Source organism: Rhinopithecus bieti, unplaced genomic scaffold, assembly GCF_001698545.2.
Source record: "Rhinopithecus bieti isolate Rb0 unplaced genomic scaffold, ASM169854v2 scaffold_81617, whole genome shotgun sequence".
Taxonomy (NCBI): domain Eukaryota; kingdom Metazoa; phylum Chordata; class Mammalia; order Primates; family Cercopithecidae; genus Rhinopithecus; species Rhinopithecus bieti.
The window spans coordinates 1,312,429-1,334,327 of record NW_016841754.1 but is presented as its reverse complement, the minus strand read 5'-3'; the positions used below and the strand labels follow the sequence as shown (position 1 = coordinate 1,334,327).

Genomic DNA, 21,899 nt, shown 5'->3' with positions numbered 1-21,899 from the left:
GACTGACATCGAATAATAGCACTGACCTGACTGGCAATATCAGTAGCATTCCTGGCCCTCATAAAATCCGGAGTTTCATTGGCCATGGCATTCAGGCCTCTTCCTTTGACTTCCAGTTCCAGGTCTCGCTTATATTCTTTCTATAGTAGCATTAAAAGAAAAAAAAAAAAGGTACCTAAATTCTACTACTAGGTAATAAACATAGAGAGTGAATATAAATCCACACAACACACCACCCCAGCTGTCACAGATAGTGTCGCTTGCTACTCTTCACCTTCACTCTTCCGTGTGGCAGGATGGAGTGGCGTCTGCAGAAGCCCTCTGGAGGAAACTATTCTATGCAAGTCAATATGGGTCAACAGAGGCCTTCTTTTGAATACTTTTAGCATTCTCTGCTTAGAAGATTAGAGTATAAAGTAAATTGTATATCTGGTTTGGTATATAACTAAGATTACACTTAGGTGCACACACCACTCCAGTGTAGTGTTTTTATGTAAATGAGCATACCAAATATATCAAGTTAAATCAAATAGATTATAACCACCACAGAAACATACTGTTATAGTATCCATCAGAAATTGAGATATATTTTACGTAATGGTTAACAATTATGTTGGATATGGAATCTGAAAATCAAAAGCTCTGTTTTCTCTATTCTCTGTTTTGTTTTCTCTATTCTGTTTTGTTTTGCTTTTCCAGTGTAATTTGGCTAACAAAGAAATGATGCTCTATGAATTATGTGCAGGCTGTCAGCTGTGGGCCTACCTCATTGAGGATTTGAGTGGCATTCTTTGCTCTTAGCATGTCAGGTGTATCTTCCATTTCAGTGAGGCCCTTCCCACGGATGCTTTCCTCTAGATCTTTCCTGTACTCTTTCTATATCATGAAAGAAAAGCAAAAACACTGACAAGAAAGCCTAGATTGATCCTCTTAGGCAAAGAAGAAAGAAATTTAAAAATTCCAATTTTTAAAGGGTTCACAGTTTAGTAAAAATATGAATAAAGGCAGGGTAAAAGCATGATCAGTTAACATTAAATATCAAATGAAAACCTGAAGTTAACAGAATACTAAGATAATATTCAAATAAAAAATTAGAAGAATTAACATGGTAATAGATTAGGTGGTAGTACCAAACACATGAGAACCCAGTTTGAAACACACAGTTAGGTGGTGATGTAAATGGTAGGAGGAACACATTAATGAGTGTCATTAGTGCAATTATTTGGATGAAGAGGGAAAGCAAAGACCAAGTGGGCACTACCTCGCTTGCTATTTTAGTTGCATATTTGACATGTAACAAAGCTGGTGTGACCTCCAGGCCAGTCAAGTTTCTGCCTTTAATGGACTCTTCATAATCTTTCCTGTATTCTTTCTAATGTAAGTTGGAAGGAAAGACAAGTTAAAAAAAGAATCTTTATTACAATTTATCTCTCCATCTCAGGAAGAAAAAAATTACAGCATTTTCTATGTATGGGCTCTTAACTCGATCATAGTTCTGCTAATGGTCACACATTTGAAACGTGTGATTGTACTTGAAATATTTTGTCTGGAGCAGATGACCACAAGGAAACTCAGAGGCTGAGACACTTTGATGGGCCCCTCACTCATCAGTCTAACGTTGTGACTGGGGCAGGCCCTTCGCAGAGTGGAAGGATGGATGCACCATCAAGACTCTGAATCCTCTGTTGTCTCTTCTGAATTTTCCCACACCTTTCTTAAGGTGACAAAAGATTTCATTTCAGAATTATAAGTCAATGATGCAAGGGGAAAAAAATTGCAGAGGAAGGAGAGCCTAAGGCTACCAAACGCTAACTTGCTTTTTTTCCTAATCATGACCTGTTTGTTTGTTTTTTTTGATATGGGTTCTTGCTATGTTGCACAGGCTGGCCTCAAACTCCTGAGCTGAAGTGATCCTCCTGCCTCAGCCTCCTGAGTAGCTGGGACTACAGGTGTATGCCACCACACTCAGAGTTTTGACCTGCTTTGTTTTTTTTTTTTTAATCACTGAATAGCTTAGGTGGGCAATAAGGCACAGAGGGATTCTACGTTTTTGTCCACTCTGCCTCCTTGCCCCATCTCCTTTCCAGTTTCCAGACTTGACTGACTCACAGAGGGGCTTGGAATAGATGTTGGGACTCTACTTTTGTAATTTTGTTATTTTAATAGAATTTTGAATTTACAGGAAAGTCACAAGAACATTATGAGAAACTCCTATAGATCCTTTACTCAGATCCACCAATTGTTTGAAACCATTTTAAAGTTTTTATGACCTGGCATTCTATCACCAGAAAGCTCCACAAACTGCTACTTTTATTTAAAACAATTTTTCTTTATAGTTGAAGGAAGAGAGGCAAATGGAAATTCCAAATAAGCCCATTTCCCACTGAAAACAGACTAAGATTTAAAATAAGATTCCATTCTCTACTCTTGATTAAAAATGACAAAAAAAATTAATGCTTCTGCTTACAATTCTAGAATAACGAATATGGCATCTTAACTTTTGATTATCTGGGGTCTTGATAAACATCTTGATCACAAATACCCTTTTGTTTGGCTGGGGGCATTCTACTAAGAGTAGAGTATTTCAAAGCCAAAGGGGTGTCTGTGTGGAGGGAACTTTTCATTCATAAAGGAAAATCCAAATTACATTCAGTATAATTGGTTTGTGTTAGGAATAGTTTTCCATGTTCTAATTTTACAGAAATGGTTGTTGAAATAAGACATATGGTAAATATCTACTTCCTAGAGCATTTTAAAAAAGTAACTGAACCATAGGATTTCTGAGATGGAGAAGATTTTAGTGATCACATGATAAAAAGTTTCATTAGCTACCACTTCTGGATGACAGGAAACTGGCTATGTCGTGGGCAGAGCTTGTGTTCAGTAGTGTGATGGATCGTTGTTGTGTGGTGGTGTTTTTTTGACTTACCCCACTCTGCATCTGCTGAGACTCTTTGGCAGTGATGTACGTTGGTGTTTCAAAGTCCAGCATGGGTTTTCCTCGTTCCTTTTCATACTTTTCTTTGTATTTCACCTGGTGATAGAAAGCCATGTTAGATATTTCTCCTCTGGTCAATTCCTAGACAGCAGTTTAAGGATAGTATTTTTTAATTGATATGTTTTGTCCATTGGATGGCATCTCATTGCCACTCAAAACAGTTTCCTGTTATGTTTCAGATCCAGTACATTTTTGTTGTTGTCTGGGTGTTGAGGGGATGGGTACCATTACTGTCTGCAAGGCATAATTAGGATTTGGATTCAATTTAAGGAGAAAAGAATCATTGACAAGAACCAGCTGAGAGAAATGCTGATGCAAGAAAATGCATGGGGAAAATCACCCATAGATGAGGTTGGTCTATAATTGATGGGTAGGTGTAAACACTTTAAAATTATTAATGCTATTAGCATTAATCAACATGTCTGATAAAATCCTGTTTTCTTTCACAAGAACTTTTTTCAGAGACCTGGGGTTTAGATTGAATGGATAACACATGGAGCTTTATTTATAAGTAAACAACTCTATGTGAGTCCTGACTGGCCATATATTTAATGCAGCCAATCAATTGGTATAAAAATGAAAACTACTTTACATATTGACCCACTTGTTAAAAAACCTGGCATTCTCAAAAGATCCTCAAGACTGTTGTTTAAATACAATTTCCTCATCCTCATGACATGTGGTTAGGAATTTGGGGAGCCACAATGTTTGTATGTGACAGAGGAGAACTGGAAAGACATGTGAACGCCCTCATGCACACAGCACCTTGATGGCAGTGCTCAATCTCTGAGCTCTTGGGTTGTAACAAGATGTTGGAATAAAGGCCCAGGGTCACATACTGCTCCACAGAAGACATGAGGACATTTCTAGTAGTTAGCCCTCATGGTTAATGCCCAACAGAGGACCTAAATAATGCTGAATTTGTGATATAGGAGGTCATTTGATAGCAAGTTCTTTCCTCTGAGAATCTTCAGTTATAGTCATGAATTGCTTAACAACTGGGATATGTTATGGGAAAGGCTTTGTTATGCAATTTCATCATTGTGTGAACATCACAGAGTGCACTTACACAAACCTAGATGGTGTAGCTTACTACACACCTAGGCTATATGGTATAGCCTATTGCTCCTAGGCTAGAAACCTGTACAGCATATTACTTTACTGATAATCTGTAGGTACTTGTAACACAAGAGTATTTGTGTATCTTGATATCTCTAAACATAGAAAAGGTACAGTAAAAATATGGTATTAAAGATTTTAAAATGATACACCTGCATAGGGTAGCTCCATTATAATCTTATGGGATTACCGTCATACAAGTGGTCTGCCGTTGACCAAAAACATCATGTGGTATATGACTATCTTTTTTTTTTTTTTTTTTTTTGAGACGGAGTCTTGCTCTGTCACCCAGGCTGGAGTGCAGTGGCCGGATCTCAGCTCACTGCAAGCTCTGCCTCCTGGGTTCATGCCATTCTCCTGCCTCAGCCTCCCGAGTAGCTGGGACTACAGGGGCCTGCCACCTCGCTCGGCTAGTTTTTTGTATTTTTTAGTAGAGACGGGGTTTCCCTGTGTTTGCCAGGGTGGTCTCCATCTCCTGACCTCGTGATCCACCCGTCTCGGCCTCCCAAAGTGCTGGGATTACAGGCTTGAGCCACCACGCCCGGCCGGTATATGACTGTCTTACAAATTTAGTAATTTTGTAAATTNTTTTTTGAGACGGAGTCTTGCTCTGTCACCCAGGCTGGAGTGCAGTGGCCGGATCTCAGCTCACTGCAAGCTCTGCCTCCTGGGTTCATGCCATTCTCCTGCCTCAGCCTCCCGAGTAGCTGGGACTACAGGGGCCTGCCACCTCGCTCGGCTAGTTTTTTGTATTTTTTAGTAGAGACGGGGTTTCCCTGTGTTAGCCAGGATGGTCTCCATCTCCTGACCTCGTGATCCACCCGTCTCGGCCTCCCAAAGTGCTGGGATTACAGGCTTGAGCCACCACGCCCGGCCGGTATATGACTGTCTTACAAATTTAGTAATTTTGTAAATTCCCAGAAATGCTTTCAGTAGTAGACCTGATCATATCACTTCTCTGTCTGAAATCTTCCTGACTCCCTATAATCTACTGTAGTGTTCCCTAACCTGGGGCACAAACCAATGGGGCACATTGGAGTTACCATGAGGGGTTTGTCCCCTCATAACACACTCTTTATGCTTGTAGCCCCTGTCAGTAGCACATAATTGCATGTATATTTCTCAACTATGTGTAGATGTTGTTGTAATTTATAACATAAGAATTTGTTTCAAAAAGTTACCAAATTCAAAACCCCTTATATCTTTGTGCATTTTCTCAAACAATGGAGGGAATCTATGAAATTTTTTTTCACATTGTACTGTGGATGAATGTGCGCCAGAGGAAAAATTGGTCTTGATCCACTTACTATACTCTGTAATTCTGTGGCCTCTTTGAGGTGAAGCTGCTCCAGATTATCGGGTATGGTGTGGTAGTGGCCCTTACTCTTCTCATACTTCTTCTTGTACTGGTACTGAGGGGAAGGTGGCAAAAAAGACACATTGATGGAGAAGCTGCCCAGCATTCCTATTTTTCCTCTTTAGATTAGACATTTGCACAGCACCATTGTCAGCATCAAACTAAAAATGGCAAACACTAAACAGGAGGTTAAGAAAAGTTTTAAAAATGAGGATCCAAGTTCAGTATTGTCAGTTAAGATGTAAACACTTAGGTTGTGTGGCTTGTTCAAAGTAGGGGTTATAAGTAAAAAGTTAAAAGTGAAAGAAACTATTCCAGAGGGTATTTATGTCCTTAGGGAAAAGGGAGTGATTAATTGGAGGGCAAAATTTAAATATTCTAAAAAAAGAAGCATTTTTGCATTCTGAGAGGTGTTACAGACAATGGAGAATTGGTAGATTAATGTCATTTGGAAGAATACACTCAAATGAGAACAGTTTTGTAATCTAGTGTATCAATAGCAAAGAAGAAGATGCATGTGGGCTCAGAGAAAGAATTTAGTTCCAAATGGGTAAAACAAGCTGTTTCTGGAGCAAATGACTGAGCTTACAGAACTGGCAAGTTGGCTTGTATTCAGGACATGATTCATGATCAGAGACTCCTTCATGTCAGTCACAGGTTTGTGAAGTTTCTTCAGGTCAGCCTTATATTTAACCTATGTGTTAAGAGGGAAGAAAGGAAATCACATAAATAGGAAATGGAACAGCACTAATGAAAATCAAAGTGAGATAGCCCATCATCAGACAAATGCTGGAGATGGTGACGAAAAACCATCCCTCATTCACAGTAGCGAGAAGGCAGAAACAACCCAAGTGTCTGTCAGTAGGTGCGTGGATAAACAAAATGTGGCATAACATACAATGGAATGTTATTTAGCCACAAAAAGGCATGAAGTTCTGATATATCCTAGAACATGGATGGACCTTGAACGTATTATGCTAAGTAAAATAAGCCAGACACAAAAGGATAAATACTGTTTGATTCCATTTATATGCGCTCTCTAAAACAGGAAAATGCATAGAGACAAAAAGTAGATTAGAGGTTCCCAGGAACTGATGGGAGGAGGGAATGGAGAGTTTTTGCTTAATGGTTATAGAGTTTTTGTTGGTATGAAAACATTTTGGAAATAGTGACAGTAGTTGGATAATATTGTGAGTGTTATAAATGCTACTGAATTGCACACTTAAAAACAGTTAAAATGGCAAATACCATGTTATATATTTTACCACAATTTTAGAAACATACCTCACTTGCAAGATTATTAGCATCTTTCATGACTTTATAGAGCTGGCTGTCTTTCGGATTGTATTTTGGTGTCTTGCCCTTTTCTTTATCGAAATTTTCTCGGTATTTAACCTAACAGCAAATGCAAACATCCAAATTATTCCTGGCATCAATCAATTTGGGAACTGGGGAATGGTAGAAACACAAATGCCAAAGAATATGCATTATACATAGAGTGATGATATAATCTATTATCCAAACTGGGACATTTAGAGTAAAGAAGACACTATTAATAATTAAGAATGACAAGACAACAGGCATTCAAATATACCATCACTGGCCTTGCTCCCTTTTATATTATTCCAAGGTATAAAAAATAATCACCTCTTTCTAATGCAAAAAAAAAAAAAAAAAAGGAAAAGTCTTCAGGCTAAATTCAGAGATGTGATTTAATGTACCTGATTTGGAGCATTTTAGGACTCCTAACTAGCAAAACCAACAGCAATTTAAGTCTGTAAGAAATCCAGAGAGGGGCTGTAAATGATCAAGAAGGTTGAAAAATAAGGAATCTGTTAAATTAGGATAATTTATTGTTATTTTAAAATAGTACTTTGGCTATATCATTTAAAATTATTAAGCTTGGCCAAAATGGTATAACTCCTGAGTAAACAAATATTAGAGTTTGGGGGTTACTGGCTTCAAGTGTGATTTCAGACTAGAAGTAGGAAAAAAGTGAAATACTTTAGAATAATGAGAAAAAATAAGATTAAATATACTTTTAGTATACATAAAAATAAGTTTAGGTAGGCAAAGGGCTAAATAACTCCAATTTAAAAAATAAGCACAATGCCTTGCACTAATAGTTGCTCAATAAATGTGATTTGATTAAATGAAAGGAAGAGACAGTCATTATGTCTAGGTAAAATACCTAAAGAGGATGATAGCTGGATGTGGTGGCTCATGCCTGTAATCTCAGCACTTTAGGAGGCCAAGGTGGGCAAACTGCTTGAGCCCAGGAGTTTGAGACCAGCCTGGGCAACATGCTGAAACCCCATCTCCACTAAAAATAGAAAAATTAGCTGGGTATTGTGGTTGCACCCCTGTAGTCCCAACTACTCAGGAAGCTGAAGCGGGAGGATCACTTGAGCCCGGGAGGTGGAGGCTGCAGTGAGTCAGGATCGCACCACTGCACTCCAGCCTGGGCGACAGAGCAAGACCCTGTCTCACACAATAAATAAGAGGGTTTATTTATAGGAGAATTCAACAGAATGGAAAGTGACAGAAACATCTCCTAATTGAAAAACAAATTATGCTTTTGTCAACAGTATTGTAGAATTAAGGCCAGAAGTAGAGTTCCACTAGTTATTCACTCTAAGAGGAATGAAAACTGAGCTGTTTCTAGATGTTAGCCAACCAAAAGGGCAATATTTAACCCTTAGGGAATCCTAGAGTTTCTGTTATTAAGATCAAAGACTCACACCAGTACCCCTCATGCTTCATCACTGCTCTTCACCTCCCCCAACTTGACACATCCAGTACAACAGACACAAAGTAACAATGAAATCTGCCACATCAGAGAAAATGCATTCACAATGCTGAGACTCCTTTACTTTGAATAAATCCTCAGTGGAAATGCAGAGAAAAAATAAGCATGCAGAACAGTTCAGCATGATGCAGACACACTGAGACAGACACACAAAGTAAAGGAAAAAGAAATGTCAACAAATGCTACAATGGCTCTTCTCTGAAAAAGTTTCACTCTCAACATAAAGAAGTGAAGTCCTGCTAAGGAAAGTCTGAGGTGTGAGCTGATGTCTGGACCAAAGGCAACTTTTCCTAAGAGATATAGAAGTCCATAAAACTAGGAGATGTTCCCAAGAGCTGTGAAACACAGAAAAGCAAAGTAAACCAGATATGCAGAGTCAGAGTAGGGAAGAAAAGAAGCAAAAGCCCATCTCAAATGAGAATAAAATCTGCTGCTTTTAGAAGCATGCTAAAAGTCCTATCTTTTAGAAGATACTTGTTTCTGAAGAAGTATTTTTCAAGCAGCAATCCCATTGGGTTCCACTTCAGTTTCTTTTTCTTCTGTTAATTTCAAGTTAACTTCGACCTTTTTAACTGAAAAAAAGTTATGACTCCCTTCTCCATAGGAAGTCCTCTAAACAAATGCAGTTTAGTACAACTACTAATATGAATCTGAGTTCAGCACCTTTGGCCTTCCTTTTTGACTGAATCTTCTTAAAACTAGTATAGTTTGAAAGGTTAAAGACATGTAACTAGGCTTAGGACTCTAGGAATTCTTGGGATGGTATTTGACTAGGGAGTAATGTAGTAAAACTATATACACTTGGCATTAGGGAATGGTGAAGCTTTTTCCTGTTAATCATGGAAGCTAAGAGGCAACTCTGCAATGCTATGTATCAGTAAGTGGCAGCCTCCGGGGTTTATAATCCCATCAGGCTCAGAAATTGGGCCTATTATGGATGTAGTATAGGAAAGTGATTTTAAATTCATTATATTTTTAGGAGTTTAATTGTATTTAAAGCTTAAGATCTAATTTTAGCTCCTTTTAGTGAATTGAGATGTATACTGGTACATCTAAAGACTGAAAAACAGTCCCGAGAATTAGAAAAGCTATTAAAAGTATATACTGTTGATTCATAGTAGTCCTGAACTAAGAAACTATTTTAAACACAAATCTTCAGTATATTAAAAATCAAAAATGGCAAATAACTTCAGAAGAAGCAGAGGTTTCTTTGCTTGAAGAGAAGATTCTCAGTTTGTTTTAATTTCATCATTTAATTTGATCAGTGTCAGCAACCTAACATACACATACATTGGGAGGCCATCTCTGAGTCTAGTCTACCTTCCTATTCCAAATGGTAAGTTCCAGATGGAAAGTTTCATGCAGGAAAAGAAGGGTGTGTGCAAAAGTATATCCTTCAACAAATTTCCACAGCAATCTACACGTTCCAACACAAAATCAACAGAAAAGAGTGCAACCTGGTCAGTCCCCTGACCAATGCCAAGAAAGTAGACAAGAATCAGAGGAAGACAAATAATGGCTTGCTGGTCTCAGTCTTTCTTACATCACTGATGAGTACATTAATTTTCTTAAGATGCCTCATCATAGGGGTGTCATAAGATGCAGCGCCGTGCCCTCTCCTTTGGCCTTTGAGGTATTCCGCCTAGAGTATGCAGCAAGACAGCAAAGTCAGAACAGGGAGAGCCCACACACAGCTGAAGCTCCCTTGGGCCCAGGGCCACACCATGAAGCTGTCAATCCAGAGACCAGCCTTTCACATGAAGTGAATGTCCCATTCTCCATACCATAGGATTCACTTAGGATTAGAAACAGGAGCCTCTTGATTTTCAAAAACAATAAAGTTTTCAAAATTTCAACATCATAGTCGTTTCTTTGTTTTAAATTATAATGATATGACCTTGTACATTTAAAAACATTTTTTGCATTAATAAGTTCTAGTTGTATCTCATTACTCTTAGAGATTCCGCTGTTTCTCTGTTGATGATCCCCTATCTTAGTTTCAGATACTTATACAATTCCATTAATTTATAATAAAATATGTTACATAGGAATTTTAAGTTTAAAAACTTTTAAAAAATAATATTTGCTTTTCATCAGTCATCTGACCCTTTTGTGTTTTCATAATTCTAACTTGTTCTGTCACTTGACATTACTGCATTATAGCTTCCAAAAGATTGGAATCCCATGTTTGCTATTGCTGAAAGTCAGTCACTTACAACAACCAAATGTATATCCCAAACCTATTTCTTCAAACAGATACCTGAGAGAACAGACCAGGAAAAAGAAGGTAGGATCTGTAAATTGGAGGAGAAATAAGATATTCTTAAGCTAAAGTCCTATAGGATCAAACTTGCACTCTGACAAATCTGGTGGTAGATGATGGGATCTCTGAGCTAAAGGTTGAAAACCTGTCATAACTTGGGGAATTTTAGATAATTGGTCTAACAAGGGAAAATAAGTCATGTGGTAACTGGGTTTGGGCAATACATGTCTGAGTCCATTTGCTTCTCAATAATATGAAATCTGCAAGATTGTGGCATTCTCCGTCATCACCCTGTGCATACCCTGATCAAACACTTCTTGCCAAACAAAATTTTAATGATTTATCCACGGACAAGTAATCTGAAGACATCTGCTCATCCCTACTTCCTAGCCCAGGCCGTTAATATATGTATGTTTAATGAAAAAAATATGAATATTTTCATCTGGTTGGATTCTAGAAGTTCGAATTTCATGGCTCTCCATGTTCAATCTACCCCAGGTGACTCAAGTATGAATCAGACCCCGAGGATGAAACTCTTAAGGCCTGGGGAGAGGTTCCAGTAGGACCTCATGAGCTGATGTTTTTATCACATAAAGATAGTTAAGCACACACAGACCCAGACAAATGCCCATAAATGGAAAAGTGAACAAGAAAGGTCTAGACTGCTTAGAGGGAAACAAGAAAAGGCCCTCAGTGTGCTTTTATAACTCTTGGACGCTTTGCAGTACTATTACAGACCCAGCATCCCTTTGCATTTTCAATGTGGAAATCACTTCTTCCTGCAAGATCTTTAATAATCTCCTCACATGAGAGCCACCAGTGCACCCATCTGCATTACCTGGCTGCTCAGCTTGGCTGCCTTCTTGGCCATTTCTATGTCTGGGCGACCGAGCATGCTTAAGCCGTGGCTGCCCTCCTTGCGGTGCTTTGCTCTGTACTCCACCTGAATTAGAAAACCAAAATGGGCAATAGGTGATGGTTGCCTGGCATGCCTTGGCAGTGGCTGTTGGGGACTGGGGACATTTTAATGACACCTTACCTCACTGGCCTGTTTGGCTGCCTGTGTGGCCTTCTTGATGTCTGGTCGATCAGCCACTGTGGTGTAATGCAGGTTCTCTTTGGCATCTTTTCTGTAAGCGACCTTTATTGGGGAAGAAAATGTTTACTCAAGAGATATGCTTTTTTTTTTTTTTTCTTTTTTCTTTTGAGTTGGAATCTCACTCTGTTGCCCAGGCTTGAGTGCAGTGGTATAGTCTCAGCTCACTGCAGCCTCTGTCTCTCAGGTTCAAGTGATTCTTCTACCTCAGCCTCCCGAGTAGCTGGGGACTACAGGTGCACACCACCATGCCTGGCTGATTTTTGTATTTTTAGTAGAGACAGGGTTTCACCATAATGGCCAGGCTGGTCTCGAACTCCTGACCTCGTGATCTGCCTGTCTTGGGCTCCCAAAGTGCTGGGATTATAGGCGTGAGCCACTGCACCCAGCTGAGATACGCTCTTTCTAAAAGTCCCCATTAAGCACAATCAGCTTTTTTCCTTAAACCCAAACCAATTCTCACTACTAACTTTTTGAAACTACCACAGAGGAATTAGAGTGACCACACACTAGAACAAGAGAATGCACCAATTTGGGTTCCACTGCTTCAAATGGGCCCCCGAGAATGTTGAGAGGGAAAACTTACATCACTTTGCTTCTTGGCCACTTCCATAGCATGTTTCACCTCTGGTGGCTCCAGCATGATGGAGTAGTTGGATTTTCCTTTCTCCTTGACAAACTTCTTTTTGTAATTTGTCTAAATAGAGCCAGAATTACTTCTATGAGCAAAGGAAGCTGGGAACAGAGTTGGTTTACTTGAAGAACTGTGAAATCTTCAGGAACATCCCTGCTCCCCATTTTGGCATCAGTCTGAGACTTAGATAAGACCCATATTCTAGTTTTCCTCTGTCATTTGTGTTCTGCAACCCAACACTAGAACCACCTGGCAATCTTTGGAGAACCTGGGTACAGGCAAATTAAGCTCTTTTATTTACCATTTCTACCTTTTAAAAATATATGGGACCATATGGGACTCCTATAATACCGAGGTTACTACAGCATTATTGATAAGGATAGAGCAGGCAGAGATTACTGAGGCCCAAAGAGGTAGTTTTACCTTTCTAAAATTGGGTAGCAGTTTAATAATAGGAGAGGCCACTCTGAATCAGCAATGTTTCCTTCTGTTATTAATAGGTTAGTAACATCTGATATGGCTACATTACACGTCCTGTAGCAAAACCCACATTTGCCATAATTGCCAGGATTGGAAAGCCAATAAATACTGGGTCATTTTAAAAATCAGAGTTTAAGGTTCACATGTAGATACTGATAGAAAGAGTGAAGCTACATAAAGGAAGCAAAAGGCAGCTGACACTATTTCACCAGATTCTACAGTCAAGTGGCATTGTTGCTGCCAAGAGAGCGGTGGTTGATCACTCACATCACTGACATGCTTGGTCACTTCCTTGACGTGAACAGTGTCCCGGGTCTCTGGTAGTGTTGTGTATGAGCCCTGTGCCAAGTGCTTCTTGACATAGTCCTTGTACTTGTTCTGGGGGAATCCATAGAGAGCTCATTAAGGCATCTGCCTGGGGTGTTCTCCCAAGAGGGAGGCAGAATTCATGGGCGGCTGGGGGGTTACCTCAGACACCAGGTGGCTGACAGTCTTCGCCAGCAGGATCTGAGGCGTGTCAGGTACGGCATGGCAGGTTCCTCTTTCCTTGACATGTTTCTCTTTGTATTTCAGCTGCAGGGGCAGGAAAAAGGGCATTTCTGTAGCTCCACTGGATATCCTACATATTTTATTACACCCCAAACCACTAAAACAGCATCGTTGACAATACTAAACTCAATAAAAGATGTGATACTTGCAAATCTTGGGAAATATTCAAAAGGGTTTTTTCCTTTTCTCTAGCAAGTTGTGGTTTTAATAACAATCAAAATGGATCTCGTGATGAATCTTTATATAGTCAGAGTTATGTTCACAGCATTCTCAGATACGCCATTTGTCCCTCCCATAAGCCCTGGGAGGCATTATTATTCCTTCTTTACAGAGGAGGAAACTGTAGTGAAGGGAAAATATGATCCCATAGAAAACAAATCATGGCGTTTCCATAAGGAGTCCAGCCAGGCCTTCAGGGTCCTAATTCCTGCTGTGTGAACTCTCTGCTGGTGCCGTATAAATCAAGGATTGTCACCTAGATTTAATGGCCCTTGCACTGCTGCTGCCCTGCTTGACTGCTGGTGCCCATCACAGGACAGGCCATAATTCAGGACCCATACCTGAGCCCTGATGGAAGCAGCTCTTCTCCATCCTTCCCTGGTGTCCTTGGGGACTGTCCCATGGGAAGATGGCCCTGAGTGAGATTAGGCATCGTGGAAGGAACTAGATACTTACATCACTTTCTATTAAAGTATTCCTGAGGGCCAGCACCGTGTTTTTGTCATCAGTGACAGAAAGCTTGCAACCCTTGAGGAACTCCCGGTCCAGCTTATATTCAAACTGTTACAGAAGAAAGGCAGAAGAAAAGGGAAGGGTCACAGCACAGGAGGAAGCTGGGCATTTGATTAAACCCACAGGGAGTCCTCTTAAGGAGAGAACGAAGACTTGCTACCAGAATGAGGGAAGGGCTTCTTGGTCCCTCACTGCATTTTGGACTCCTCCTTCTCAGCCCAGCTGCCAGGACCAAGCTCCTCCATCCCCAGTCTTCCACCAGACTCTCCCCAGCCTCAGTCAGAACTCAGCCATTTGTGTCCAGGCCCAGCCAAAGGAGAATAGGCTTCATGGGCAGGTTTGGGTACTGAGCTCGCCTATCGCTCCCCTAACCATCCTCTGCTCCTTCTTGGATCTCAAACGAGCAAGGGTTAACACCCATGACAGTGGTTATTATAAATAATTATTCATTGTATTTCTCAGGTGCAGTATGCAGTTACGATCATCTATGTCTGTCCTGTCTTACATCACTCTGCTGCAGGGATGACTTGGCGGCCTGGAGGAAGTCCGGTCGGTCAGGGGTCCACTTCCAGTGGGCTTTGTTGGCCTCGTACTGTTTCTTATAGTCCAGCTGTTTTTAACAGAAGAAAGAAGTCACTTGATTCAGTAGGCTAAATTCATAAACACACACAGCACAGAGGGGCTCTTGCATTTTAAAACATCTCAAATCATGATTCCTAATGCAAGAGGGAACCCCAATTAAAATTTCTGTACCATTTATGCAGCTAGTCATTCATTCAGAGGTCATCTGTTGGGACCTTGTGGTCCTGAAATAGAGGCTAAAATTTTTAAAGGCCTCCAGGTGAAAGGATTCTTTAGGCTCTCTAGCTCTGCCAGTCCAGCCCAATCATCTTCAGAATCGAGTACTTTTAATTTCTAACTAAATTCAGTTTTAATTTTAACAAAATGATCAAACACTAGGTATTTGTTGTGTGCCAGGCACTTTTCTAAGTTCTTTACAAATTACGGAACTAATTAAATGAATTATAAAATTTTATAAAATTAATTCACCTAATCTTCATAACAACTGCATGAAATAGACAGCTGAAGAACCAGATGGAAAGGTTAAGTAAACTTTCCAAGGTGGGACTATTAGCAATTGGTGAAGCTGGAATTTAAACCCAGGCACTCTGACCTCAGAGGTGCTTGCACGCTTCCTAGACTCTTCAGGGCTGGGAACTGGCTGCATTGGGCCAAATCTCAGCCACAGAATTGTATGTAATTTAGTTTGAGTGTCCATGAGGGGGGCCTGCACTATTAGGCACATTTCTTTCCTCATTCTTTCTCTCTTTTTAAAATTGAGGTATAATTTATACACAATATAATGCACATGCTTTTATATATACTATTTGATAAGGTTTTTTTCCCCCTCATTTTATTTTGAAAAATTTCAAATATACAAAAAAGTTGCAAGAATATTACAGAGAATACCCATACAACCTGGATTTTGCAAGGTACATTTTACTGCATTTGCTTTATCTCACATCTGTCCTTCTATCCTTCTACCCTCAATCCGTCCTCAGGATATATACAAGCTCTTTGCCAGCTCCTACAGGCATTCCAGTTTGCTAGCCCTTATAAATATATGTCCCCTCTGGCACTAGTGGGTACTAATTGGGTTTTAATGGTTTCATTGTATAACCATTTAACATATTTTTAAGAAGTCGGTGCTCATCTAAATGCACAAAATTATTTCTGGAGTTGAGGCCTTAAGATGCTGCACCCAAGAAGAGAGTCAATGGAGGAAATATCTGAGCAGGAAGAAGGTCTAGGCCAATGCCTGATGGCACCAAATGGCTCAATGTTTTTTCATCAGAAGAAGCAGATTGTAGAGTTTGAGGCAGGAGGAGAGCACAGGGGAAGAGAAAGAAAACTGCTCAGGCACTTTCCAAAAATGCAACCTATGTTTCAGAATTAAATGTCCCATTTCTCAGCCACCCACTGCAAGCACTGAGTGGGTGCAGCATCCATGGCATGGGATGAGGCCTCTCTTGCTCTTCCCCATGCTCCTTTGTGAGGACCAATGTAGCATTTATATTTTAGCATCCTTGTTCATGCTCCTGGGGCCTGACTCTTGCTTTGGAATCAATCACTAGAGCTCAATTGCCTGAAGAGATGTAAAAAGAGGCCATGTGTCCTACAGAAGCGGGCAAATCCCCCACCATGCTTGGGGAAGTTTCTGGAACTTACATTGGTGTTGACTTTGTAGGCGTCCTTGGCTGCTTTGATATGTACAGCATCTGGCTCAATGGTGCAGTTGGATTTATTTCTTTGGTATACTTCTTTGTATTTCAGCTGTGGGAGGAAACACAGTGACAAGATTTATTTTTGTATAGCGGCATACTGAGCACCTTAAAAAACAAGAAATTAAATCCATGCATGACTATAGTACACAATGCTCCTTAAGATGGAATTTTAAAAATCTGCTGAGGAGCAAGGATACAGCCATGCAGAGATGCACCTTCCTATCTCAAATCAGGGCACACTGACTGTGGTCATCAGTGTCGCCATATAATTTTTTTTTTTTTAACTGAGTCTCTCTCTGTTGTCCAGGCTGGAGTACAGTGGTGCAGTCTCTGCAACCTCTGCCTCCCAGGTTCAAGCAATTCTCCTGCCTCAGCCTCCTGAGTAGCTGGGACCACAGGTGTGTGCCACCTCGCCCAGCTAATTTTGTATTTTAGTAGAGATGGGGTTTTACCATGTTGGCCAGGCTGGTCTCGAACTCCTGACCTCGGGTGATCCACCCACCTCAGCCTTTCAAAGTGCTGGGATTACAGGTGCGAGCCACCGTGCCCAGCCTGCCATATAATTTATGTTTCTGTGCTTGTGCTGAAAGGACCAGTTGGACAGCTATTTATTCAGGTTTTCCTTTCCCCAAATCGGCAAATCCTGCGTTCAGAACATCTTGATAACTGCTGATGGAAGAGAAGCCTTTTCCCACCAGCTCACCCAGACAGAATTAGTCTTGCTGTCCTTCTATGCTCCCGCAGTTCTAGCTATTATCATGTCATGTTATAATTTTTTTTTTAATCTGCCTATTCTTTCCATTAAAAAGAACTCCTTAAGGGCAAAGACTGTTTGTCATCCATCATCTCATTCCTAGTGTCAGGGACATAGACAATAAATATTTGATAAATGAATGAACTGATGGATACAGCAATCATTCTACCTTTTAAAAATATATGGAACCGTATATTGTCATTGCTAGAGACATACCTAGCAAGTTTTGTATATGTGGGTTTGGATAGGAGGGAGAGGCACAGGGAAGGCTTAGCCTCTGCAGGCCCAACAGGCAGTTTTTCCATCCTGGGCCTGGGACTTACAGCTTCACCCACTTTTGCTCTTCTTAAATTTCAGGGTCCAGGGCCTCAATCTGGGCTTTCTCATTAATCGTTGGGGAAGGATCCTAGGTTTTAATGTGATTAAGGCCAAAGTAAACTGTTCCAAGGGAGCCATAGTGGGGTTTACTAACGTGATCATAGGAATCACAATTTTCCTGGCTTCACCATAGACCTTCTTTACCAGTTTACTAATCAGTATCTTCAGGAGAAAGTCATGGAAATTCATTTTTAAAAAATCAGTACCTCAGGATATGTTTAAGCCCACTGGAGAGCCATCTGGGGAGAAGTTCAAGGCATGTGGAGAGGCCACATGAAGGGGTTCCTGTCTCATCTACACAATAGCCCAGCTCCCAGCCCACAGCCATCAGCAATGACCAGCCATGGGGGTGAGCAACCTGGATGTTCTGGCTTGACTGAGCCCCAGGTGTCTGCCAGCAGCATGGGGAGTAGGGCTACTCAACTGTGTCCAGTCAACTTACGGAATCATGAGCAAAAGAGATGACTGTTATTTTAAGCCACTAAGTTTTAGGGTGGTTGTTACACAGGAATAGATAACTGGGTTATCTATGTAATGTATCACCGTATGTAAACCAGGGTTTGTTACATCACATTAGAAGGAGGCCAAGATGAGAGGGACTGCTAAGCCATTCTAGTACTTACATCACTGACTTCATCTTTAACCTTGCGGACATGCAGCAGCATGGGCGTGTCGTGGATTGTGGTGTAGCCTCTGGGTTTGGCCTTGTTGTATTCCAATTTATAAAGGATCTGAAAGAGATCAAAAAGCAGAAAGACATCATGTCATGGTTCTCAATGTATAATATCAAAATATAAATGCAAAGTGTTTTTCTGAGTGGTTATAAAGGAAAGAGAATTCTGTGAATTTGACAGGTGCTTTCATGCTCTCTGCTAAGACCTCACTGTTTCCAGCTGGTATGTCTGCCAGTTTGGTCACAACAATGCCTTTTTTTTTTCTTTTTGAGACAGAGTCTCACTCTGCCACCCAGGCTGGAGTGCAGTGGCGTGATCTTGGCTCATTGCAACCTCCATCTCCCGGGCTCAAGCAATTATCACGCCTCAGCCTCCTGAGTAGCTGAGACCACAAGCGTGCACCACCACATCTGGCTAATTTTTATATTTTTAGTAGAGATGGGGTTTGGTCATATTGGCCAGGCTGGTCTCAAACTCCTGGCCTCAAGTGATCCACCTGCCTCAGCTTCCCAGAGTGCTGGGATTACAGGCATGAGCCACCATGCCTGGCCACAAAAATTCTTCAGTGGGGAGGAGAATCCTGTGCATAACAGGGCATCTCACACCACTGCCTCCCTCCCACTAAATGGCAGTAGTCTCCAAGACTTTGTGACAATTTAAAATGCCCCTCGATGTCTGCAGATGCCCCCTGAGTTTGAGAAGGTATTCAGTGTTTCTTGCACTTACATCGCTGATTTGTTTGTTGACTTTTGTAGTACGCAGGTGTTCTGGAGTATCCACAATTGAGGTAAATTTGTCCTTTGATTTTCATAGTTTTCCTGTATTTGATCTAAATTGTGGAAGAGAAGAGTTAGCTCTTGAAACACCAGAGTGGGAGATGGTATCTAGCTTTCTCTTTAATTCCTAACTGAAAATGTTTACTATAAATTTGTGTCTGATAGCAAAAGTGTAATGGAGAGCAGATGATAGTACTACTACTAATTTCCTTTTTTTTTTCTCTGAGTGGAGTCTTGCTCTATCACCCAGGCTGGAGTGCAGTGGTGCCATCTCGGCTCACTGCAACCTCCACCTCCCGGGTTCAAGCAATTCTCTTGCCTCAGCCTCCTAAGTTCCAATATGTTTTATACACATGTACTCGGAGGCCCCCAGAGGTTACGAGACTGACCCAAGGGCACATTTAGACCAAATCTCAGAGCAGGACTAGAACCTGTTCTCTGGAGTCTGACAAATATTGTTTTACTCACAACATATTGTATTGAACATGTACAATCTCCAAAGGCATTTCTCCATATCAAAGATGAAACAGGGATGTAAAATAAAGAATGAGTATATATGGCTTGAAGTATTTATCATTTTAAAAAATTCATTTGTTTTTGCAATTTTCAAGTCATAATTATTTTCATGCACAGAAGCTGTTTTAAGCAGGACAGATACAGAGAGCACCATAAAATTTCATGCACAACTATTTGAGGATCATATAAGGACAAAGGAGGAAGTTCAGGCAAACAGGATATTTATAGGGAGAGCTTACCCTCCTCATTTCACATATTGATTTCATGGTAAACTAAAATGACAAAACAAGTTGCTAATAGAAAAGCTCAATTAACTTTTTTTTTGTCTGGGAAAAATGGTATTTTACTAACATTGTGTCTGGTAGTTACCAATTATCACTGTTTATTGCTGTGTCAAATTTACCTTTCAGCATGTGCTGGAAAGTGCATGCTTCAGTTGGCCTCCTAAAAAGGCGTTATTATCAGAGACACTGTTAACCAGTGTGTGTGGGATCAGATGTGCTGGAAATAACCTAGCAATTCAGGATCAAAGTCAAGAGGCGCCATGAACATATACAATATTCATAGAGCTGCACGGTAATCCTCATCTCCCTGCAACAGTTGTAGTGATAATTGAACAAGGGACACATTAGATGAAAACATTAAATATTCAGACCTTTTACATGCTGTTTAATCTACTTACTATCTTCAATCTCTGAGGAATCTATTTCTTTGAGGCCAATACCGAAAAGTATAAATTAATGTTATACCAATTTGGAAATAACACTTGAAAGAATCAGTTAATTTTATTAAGAGTTCTGAAAGTGTCAAATGATGTACAGATGACCCCTGTTCCATCACCTTTGGCCACATTCAAAGGTCATTTACAAGGAATGAATATTTACGTAGCTTTACCATGTGAAGCCAGCATGGGCAGGGAGTGGGAGAGGACATCAATGAAAGCGTACAAGGGAATGCATCCAAGACTTCTAAACCTCCTTCTTCACATCCCATCAGACATTACCTGGCTCCACATATGTGAATTGTAGAGAGCAGTCAACATATCTGGACGCAGAATTTCATTACATCCATGTTGCAGAAACATCTTGGCACTAGATTTATATTTTCTCTGTCCATGCAAAGAGCAGTGAAGCACAAAAGAGACTTATGAAGACAGAAAAGAACACGGCTCTATATCCCAGTCACCTCTGAGTGAAGAGATGTAGGCATACACACTTTATGTACTCACATATGTGTGGGTGAAGACATCAAATACGTCATAATGCCAAGCAGAATGACTGCAATGCTTGTGGTTGACCATTCATAGTCCTTGTGAATAGGGTATGATACAGCTAGTTTCACTTATGTTACCACCAAAATAGCTTTATAGAAAAGACAACATGTTTGGAATAGAAAGATATATAGTAAGGAGTTATGTCTTCTTTCCTTCCATTAATTTTTGTTTTTTTGTTGTTGCTGTTGTTTGTTCACTTGTTTTTTGCTTTTGCAACTCAATCTGCAGTTTACAGTTGCAGTTTTTAAACAGGTTCTCCAGAAGAGTAAAGGATGGGAGGACCCAGCTTTTCCTTTCATCTTCACCACAGCACAAGTGAGAACACAGAGCATGGACTGGCGCACTCAAATAGCTGATAGGCTCTTTGGGTGGCTAGACAGATACTTTGAAACAGAACAGCCCAATATCATAGGCAGAACCTATGACATCCTTGCAGCAGACGGGACAACATCTCATGAGAAACCGGGAGCACAGTCCTGCCTGGGCCACCGGCCAGCCCCATCACAGTACCTGACTGATCTGGTCGCCTGCGGTCTTAGCCAGCAGATGTCTAGGCTCATCCACTACCAGCTGGTATTTATCTTTCCGCTGCTCATAATCAGCTCTGTATTTTTTCTGCTCAAACATCATAGCATATTATAGCAAGAGTACAACTTCAAGGCTTACACAGCAATGTATCAAGATAAACACTCCAGAGGGCCACAACATGTCATCTCTAGTGGCAGGCTCCCAACACACCCAAGTCAATAAAAACAGGGAAGCAAAGAGAGTCAAGTGGAGGAAGATTACCTGAAGAAGGCTGGAGTGTGGGATAGGTTAGATTTATGACACTGAAATTAGAGTTCCTTGTGCCCATTTTCCATCTTTACATATGATGCCATTAGCAATGTTAGGTTTTATGGCATTTAACAGTATATTTAAAATAGGGTACTGATAAGCTACAGGTTTACTATCTAAGGCTGTGAGAATCTCAAAGCAACTGATGCTAAAACATCCTGAGAAATTTGTAATAGTCTTCTAATACTATTAACGTATTGGATTATAAAGGAGACCTGGAAATTCTTCATGAAATAGAAAAACAGAAACAAAATATATCGATATTATATTCATAGGAAGCTACTGGCAGTAATTCTTCAGGGTTGTCCAGTCTGGAAATCTACTGAAAGTGAACAATCAAATGTAAAGACAACAAACAACAAAAAGTCA

General features: G+C 40.4%; 1 protein-coding gene across 1 annotated transcript in view; it reads right to left on the bottom strand.

Annotated features, from left to right (window-relative positions):
* Positions 1–21,899, bottom strand: part of NEB (nebulin) — a 236,581-nt gene that overhangs the window by 30,578 nt on the left and 184,104 nt on the right. Inside the window, 19 exon segments of the mRNA XM_017866068.1 lie at positions 27–140; positions 766–876; positions 1,262–1,372; positions 2,930–3,034; positions 5,425–5,529; positions 6,064–6,168; positions 6,759–6,869; positions 11,385–11,489; positions 11,586–11,687; positions 12,229–12,339; positions 13,024–13,134; positions 13,225–13,329; positions 13,981–14,085; positions 14,543–14,647; positions 16,267–16,371; positions 18,078–18,185; positions 18,855–18,936; positions 18,938–18,957; positions 21,204–21,308. Of these exon segments, the coding sequence (XP_017721557.1) occupies positions 27–140; positions 766–876; positions 1,262–1,372; positions 2,930–3,034; positions 5,425–5,529; positions 6,064–6,168; positions 6,759–6,869; positions 11,385–11,489; positions 11,586–11,687; positions 12,229–12,339; positions 13,024–13,134; positions 13,225–13,329; positions 13,981–14,085; positions 14,543–14,647; positions 16,267–16,371; positions 18,078–18,185; positions 18,855–18,936; positions 18,938–18,957; positions 21,204–21,308 (1,926 nt within the window).